Source organism: Herpailurus yagouaroundi, unplaced genomic scaffold, assembly GCF_014898765.1.
Source record: "Herpailurus yagouaroundi ecotype Mexico unplaced genomic scaffold, PumYag 166, whole genome shotgun sequence".
NCBI lineage: Eukaryota > Metazoa > Chordata > Mammalia > Carnivora > Felidae > Herpailurus > Herpailurus yagouaroundi.
Window position 1 is genome coordinate 19748157 of NW_024412407.1, and position 7550 is coordinate 19755706.

At 40.4% G+C, this 7550-nt stretch overlaps 1 protein-coding gene across 1 annotated transcript; it reads right to left on the reverse strand.

Annotated features, from left to right (window-relative positions):
* Nucleotides 1–928: 928 nt before the first annotated feature.
* Nucleotides 929–3185, reverse strand: LOC121038765 (zinc finger CCCH domain-containing protein 14-like). The gene is given in 3 exon segments (XM_040488532.1): nucleotides 929–1358; nucleotides 1361–3064; nucleotides 3067–3185. Coding segments are annotated over 3 exon segments (2076 nt in total). The 5' UTR covers nucleotides 3143–3185; the 3' UTR covers nucleotides 929–1062.
* Between the last annotated feature and the right edge of the window lie 4365 nt (nucleotides 3186–7550).

The window sequence follows — 7550 nt, forward strand, 5'->3', positions numbered from 1 at the left end:
AAATAAGGCTTTTTGTTGTGATGTTAATGTGCTCTTCCAGCAGAAACGTAGTGCTTTGTGATTCAAAAATTATTTGATCCTTTCCATTCCAAATCATTTCCACACTCTGTCTGAATATCGATGAAAGAAATTGGCTAACTCTCTGGAGCAGTGCTGTTCAATAGAACTTTCCACAATGATATAATGTTTGATATTTGCCCATCTAACATGGTAGTCACTAGCTACAGGTGGCTATTGAGCACTTGAAGTGAGGCTAGTGTAACAGAGGAACTGAATTGTTTATTTTATTTATCTTTAATTATCTTTAATTATTGAAATGTAAATAATTATATGTGGCTAGTAGCTGCCAAACTGGAACAGCTCTAGTTGATGGACCCTCAGATACCCTTGCCTCTTAGTCACTGTGTTCTGGGACATATTAGCTTTGTTTAGATTTTTTTTTCCTCCCAAATGTGTTTTTTCCCCAAATTTCTGTCACTGCATAAAAAAACAATTTTCATTATAATATAGGCATTAAAGGCCATGACATTTAAATAGTTTTTAAAAAACTAATGGCCTTTGCTTATTTCTCATGCATTTTCCAGTTTTATTTTATGTTTCCTTCAATACTAAAAATAAAACCCTTACATCTAGGATATGGCTGTAAGTTCATAAGTAGTAAAGCGGGTATTTTCAAGGGTGGCAGAGGAAAAAGGGAAGAGAAGGAATTACTTATTTTTCAAAGTTAAAAGGTCACATACGTAATAAAGATTGGCTTGAGTTTTAAAACCATGGTCTTTTTTTTTTTTTACAAACAAGCCTCAAATGTTTTAATGGAATTTAGTTTTTCCTTTAAACTGTCTTTTCACAGTCAAAACAAACAACAAAAAACACCCAATGTTAAAACCACTTAATAAACTTACAAACTAGAAAAATTAGACACTTCAGATAGGCAATAAACTTCATATTATGAAAGCAATATATATTCCAAGTTTCAAAGGTTTGACAAGTTCTGCAGAGTATCTTTCATCAGTAGATGGAAACTTTCAAACTCCACAATCTTCTCCCAAGTAGCACTGAGTGTCATTCACTGGTTTGAGGTCGAATCCATTTCAAGGCATGTCGTGGCGGTACAGTGATGGTGGGATGATAAAATGTGCAGTCAGGTCTGGGACACTGAGTGTTAAATCTGCAGTGTTTTGGATGATAGAAGGGACATTCCATTTTCTTACAAGCAGGGAAATAATGGCACAGCTGACTACTAGAAGATGGTGCTGGTGTTGTAACTGGTTTTAGAGGCAGTACTGGAATTCTTCTACTCATATGAGTGAAGGGACAATCTGGTTTAGTACATTTTGTATCATATTTACAATCTGGATAAACAAACACTTCTCAGCAAATTTGCAATTGGGGAAGGCTTTGCAAGGTGAAACAGGATGATTCACTCATCCTGCATTTTTACAGGCAGGCCAGTACTTGCAACGCTCCAGAAGTTTTTCTGGTTTCTGGGCCACACTCAGTTCACTCATCTCAGCATTTGCAAAGCTACCATTTGGGTCATCAAGCTGCCTGCTCATCAACTGCAACTGCTGTGGGTGGAGGAGACCTCTGAGTCCCTTGCTCGCGGCTGCAGTTTGGTTTACACGTTTCATTCCTTCAAAGCACATGTCCTCTTCTTGATCTGACATGTATCCTGGGGGGCTGGGGACACCATCCAGCGTCACTATAAGCTTGGGACTTGCAGGTTTATCTGGTTGTACAAGATCTCGTGTCTGCATAAGGTGTCCTGAAAGTACCCGAAGGGTATCTGCAGTCTTCATCCCCGACTCCTGGTTTGGTGCCACTACTATTTCCTCAGACAGCTTTGGCTTCTTCAGAATAAATGATCTTGTGTCCGCATGGACCATGGATTCCATGTCATAGTAATCTCGACTGATCTGCAGAGTTTCTGCCATTACTGGGTCGATTTGTAGTCGGGATAACAACTGCCTCTGTGGAGCTCCTTGACTTTTTTCTATATTATCTCCTTTTGTTTCCTCTTCTTTAATGGGAGGACTTATCCTGGGGGTCCTGCTTTGCCCCTGGACCATTTCTGCCAGCAATTCTTCTTGAGAAGTTCGAGTTCTGGGAGCAACTGGAAGTGTCTGTTTCTGTGAGACTGTAGAATAGTTCGTTGTTTTTGTTACAGATTCTTGAGCTTCAGATATAGCCTTCAAAATTAGATTCTTGTTAGCTTGTTTAGAAGGTGGAAGTGAAGGTCTCCTTTCAGGCTTTGCTGGCACTGACACACTGTTGGCGATGCTTCCTGTATGAGACCCACAATCATCATCTTCCTCCTCCTCTTCTCCATCATGATTGAATTTTTTTACTTTAACAACGGAACTTACCACAGGCAACTTTCTCTTCCGAAAGTTTTCTTCCTCAGTACTCATTTTTTCTCAGTTGTTTCTGAAGAAGGGACTAGAAGTCCCTTCTAAGCTGTTAAGCACTTCCTGTTCACACAAATGTCCTGTTTCATATACCCGGCTGTTCTGTATATCAGGTTGCTTGGCAGCATGAATATTGTTTTGTTGCTGCTGAAATTGCAACCTGTTTAAATGAGCACTATTTGCATTTCGACTTGCAGGTGGTCGATAAATTTCAATAGAAGGGCGAGAAGAACCATACATAAGTGTCACTGTCGGTTTTTTCTGAGACAAGGGATTCTCCTGCACAAAATTGAGGTCTTCATCAATGAGATCATCTGGTTCTGGCTTAATATCAATCACATCTTCAGAGGGTGCTGGCTCCCTCAGAGGCTTCACAGTTGACATTAATCCGGTTGCAGCTCTATCATCATAAGTCTGTCTAACATTAGTGGTTTTCTGCTCCTGTGAACTAGTAGAAACCCTGGAATCTCTTTTCTCAGGTCTTGTGCTAGCAACTGCGAGGGGTGGCACTGCAGCTTCAGGCCTTCTCTTGGCTCCCCGACCGAAACTGCTCTTGTTTGAAGACATGTTATTATCAAAGATGTTGGTATCAGAAGACTTGAGACTGGAGGGATCAGTTGTAACAGAACGAAGTTTATCTAATACACCGTGAAGCTAACATAAACTCCTAATTCTTGCAATTTCCCCTTAATGGCACGCCGGATCTTGTGGCTAATCTCGGCGCCGATCTCCATGGCTCCACGGCGGGTGGCAGGCTCAGCAATGCGCGGCTCCTCACTTACCAAGAGACCCGCACCGGCTCCCGGCCGGCCGCAGCTCCGCCGCCGCCTAAAACCATGGTCTTAAAACAACAACAAACAGTTGGAATATCTCAGATATCAAGTCTTGGAATATAAGGAATATTTGCCATTGGTTCGAGGTTGACTTATGCTACTTTTTAAATAAACACTTAGCGTATAAAATACTGAACCGAGTAGAGCGATGGGAATTTTTTAGCTCTCTTTTGAATGTTCCAAGGACAACTGCAAAGACTTTTTCTAACATGTCACACACAATTTATTTTTAAAACCCTAAAAATCTCACTTTAGAGATGTTGTAAGGAATGTCTCTTGGTAGTTCTGGGCATTTTCAAAGTCTTACTGCTCTTCCTGGTGAAATTGTTCAGATGGTTTCCTGATAGGTAACTTAACTTTAGATATCAGTAAACAATAATCAGAAAGGGAGTGGGAAGTCAAAGGGCTAATGTTCAGTTGCTTGAAGACTTCACTATCACAAAAACACTTCCTACTCCCAATCTCTAGATCTTGGTTTATATTATTTCTTCTTCAAAAAAGGTGTATCATATCATTCAAAGTCAAGCTCAAATGTCACCACCTGTAAGAATCCTTCTCTGATCATACGAATTAAAACAATCTTGTTCTCCTCATCTCTGTAGTGCTTTGATCATATTATTCATGACTCCACATACCATATTCGTTACAAGTCATCTTCTCTAGTAGTCTGAGAGGTCATTAATACAGGGCTTACATCTTAAGTCTCTTTGTACCAATTCCCAGTACTTAGCGCATGTTAATGATCTGAAGCCATTCTCATTTTTAAAATGGGAATGATCAGCCACCCACTTCACATATTGTTCTGGATACTGTTGCTGCATAACAAAAATATCCCAGAATTTAGCAGTTTAAAACAATGATTTTACTGTGCTCATGACTTGTGGGTTAGGAATTTAGACAGGGTTCATCTGGGTAAGCTCTTATTTGGAATCACTTATGCAGGTATATGTTGGTTGGGGCTTCTGTCATCTTAAAAAAGCTCAGTTGGGCTGGATGTCCAAGATGGCTCACTCTTACAGGACTGGCAGTTGACCAGAGCACCAATATGTGGCCTCTTCAGGGTGGACCTGGGAGTGTAATCAGCTTTCTTATATGAAAGTTTAGGGTTCCAAGTGCAAGGTTTAACCAAACAAAATGGAAGCTGCATTGTCTTCTGTGACCTGGCCTTGAAAGTTTATTGTGTTACTTCTGTTGTAATGTATCACTATAAGTGTCCACAAGTCACCCAGATTCAAAGGAAGAGTAATTAGACTATACCCCTTGATGGGTACAGCAAGGTCACATTGCAGAAGAACAAATGAGATGGGAGATATTGTTGTGACAATATTTAGAAAATACAATCTGCCACATACAAATAATAATGTGAAAACATGCTCGATCCCAGAGACTTATGGACATTTTCATTCATATTGTACCTTCTTTTTTTTTTAATCATATCACCTTCTGAACTTTGACCTATTCAGTTCTTTTTTTTTATTTTTAATGTTTATTTATTTATGAGAGAGAGAGAGACTGAGTGCAAATGGGGGAGGGGCAGAGAGAGAGGGAGACACAGAATCCAAAACAGGCTCCAGACTCTGAGCTGTTAGCACAGAGACTGACATGGGGCTTGAACTCAAGAACTGCGAGATCAGGACATGAGTTGAAATCTAGACACTTAACCGACTGAGCCACCCAGGTGCCCCTAACCTATTCAGTTCTATGCCAGGCCTGATACTTACCCAAAGAGTCACACTCAAGGTCTATGGCATAATATACTAATATGCAGAGAGTGGGCAATAATGCTCAGAACTTTGAGCTTATCTGTCCTGCTGTTCCATCCGTCTTTCTTTCTTATCTTTTTACTACTTCTACTTGTTCTGTCAACCTTTTATAGAGCTGGCTCTATATGCTGTATTCCTCTTTATTGGCATTCTCAGAGTATCTTCATCTTCTCGTCTCTGAAGCAAGGGATTTTTGATGAATAGAAATATTTCATCCATTGTAGCAGAAGGTTAATTTTAATCCTTCAGTGTCCACACTGGTCCTTGGAAAGAATCATTATCTTAGCCCAAAATTCCTTAAATGAGATTTTGTTTTTAGGTCAATGAAAAAAGAGAGCAAGAGAGCAAGAGAGTGCCTCTTTTTGCTGGGGATGCAGGTCAATCCAAATAAAAGTACCTTATGCAGTAGATTCTGAGGTAATATTGTTATATATACAAACATAACCAACATTCACCTGGTGCTCACCACGTACCAGATAGACACCACTTAGTGGATGCAACGAAGTGTGAAGATCCAGTCATCAAGCTAGCTGAGAAGACATCTCTTAATCAAAGAAGTAGACAACTAAGAAAACAGTTATGTTCGGTAAGGTCCAACGTTAGTGGTACAACCATAAATTATAATCTTGGGAAAAGTGGACAGAACTGGCATTCTTAGGATACCTTCTGTGTGCTAGTGATTGAGTCCTGATTTCACTGAATCTTCACAACAGGGCCACAGGAAAGAAACAATGCAGGGAGCTGATGGAGCAGAGAGGGGCATAAAGAACCCAAAGCTATGCACTTTGCAAGTGGACGAACCAGAACAAACTTCAGCAGCCAATATCAATGTCAACTTTCTTTCCTGGCTGTGACCCATATCCTCAGGATAGCAAGACTCTCTTTGCTCTTCTGAGATCTCTTTCAGCTTAGTCTTAGATGCTGTTACATGACTGGGGATAATTAATAGGAAAGTCTGTGATGTTGATTGAATCTTTTCTAAGAGACTTTCTCATGCCAAACTGATCAAGGTTCAATTTTTCCAATGGCCACTGGAGGGCTCCCCACGGTAAGCTTTACAGACCATCACCAGGTATTACTTAAACACAATTTTTTGTTGTTCTCTCTGATGTTTGATTAATTCCAGGCCTTTGGGAGTCAGTGAGTGACTATGTCACTCTTAAAAATGAGGGATGAATAACATTTTGTTGAATCCATACTGAGTTAACTTTGGGCAGGGGTCATCTAAGGATCTTGCCACATGGTTCTTTATGTACTTCTGAGGCCAGGCCACCTACATTTTGCTTCTCAAGTCCCAAGCCTGCATTGTATTCAAACAATCACCTGCAGTCCTCACCTACAGAACTGCATCTATGTTATGCCTTCTTTGTCGATGACCAGCTTCTCACTGTCTTCCATGTTGGACTCTACCTTGGGGGCTAAGGCCTCAGCCAGGGCAAAGATGTAATTTGTTCACTGTTGGAGCCTTAGGATATTTTTCCATCTGGGCCTCCAGGCCCTTTGTCCCTGTGCTATCTTAAAGCAAGGGGAGGCCTATAAGAAGGGACCAAGGAGGTTCTAGTTTGCTGTCAAACAAAACTCATTCTCTCCTCTCTACAACTTTACCCTGCTGGTTGATATATCACCCTGCCTGGTGCATTTACAGTTTAAAATACAGAGAGAGAATGTAATGTTGAGTTCAGTGAAATGTGTTCTGATGGCAGAATTTCATATCACAACAAGATGAAATTTTTCAGCAAAGACTCAGAGCCCTCTAAAATATACCAGAACGAATGACAGACTGTGGTGTTGGCTGTTCATGGATACTTCAACTTTTGGATAATGATTTTAGAGGACCTATCCTGCTAGAAAGGTGTTTGGAAAGTAAAGTGGAACTTGAAATAGGGTCTTCTCAGTGAAAAACACTGCCAGTGTTTAAACAAGAATTATTTCATTTAAAAGCAAATCACTCCAACTTGAATGATTTTCAACAGAAGAAATCAGGAGAGGGTAATGTCTTTCACGAGAGACTTAGGTAGACACAAGAACTAGTTAGTTATGTGCCTCCCTATTGTGTAAATCAACAACAGCAGAATTGAGAATGATGGAATATCATGTTCATTGTTATGTTTCAAGACCAAAGCTCTCTAAGTTGACCAACAAAATGCAAACTGTCTACTCATTTGGAGGCAATTGGTCTCCTTAACCATTTGGTACCCCCATGAGTTGAAGTCATTGTTTTCATTTTAGAGCTGGAAGGACCGAAGCATATGGTAGGCAAGCAATTGGCTCAGGTCAGCCAAGATGTGGTTATGGTAATGGCAGTGGCTTAGTTCATGTGTACTAATGGCAGTGGCTTAGTTCATGTTTTCTGCTCATGTGCACTAATGTTAAGTAACTAGGTCCCACTGATACTGTAGTCTTCATCCTTACCTCCTCCAGCAGTGGCTTTAGATGCCTAAGCCTTTTGGCAAGAGATCTATCTTTACAGGAAAGATTAGATAGTAATCTTTCCAAAGAAGCCCCCTACCCAAGCTGTTTGATGTTCTGAATCACAAAAGTTAGAG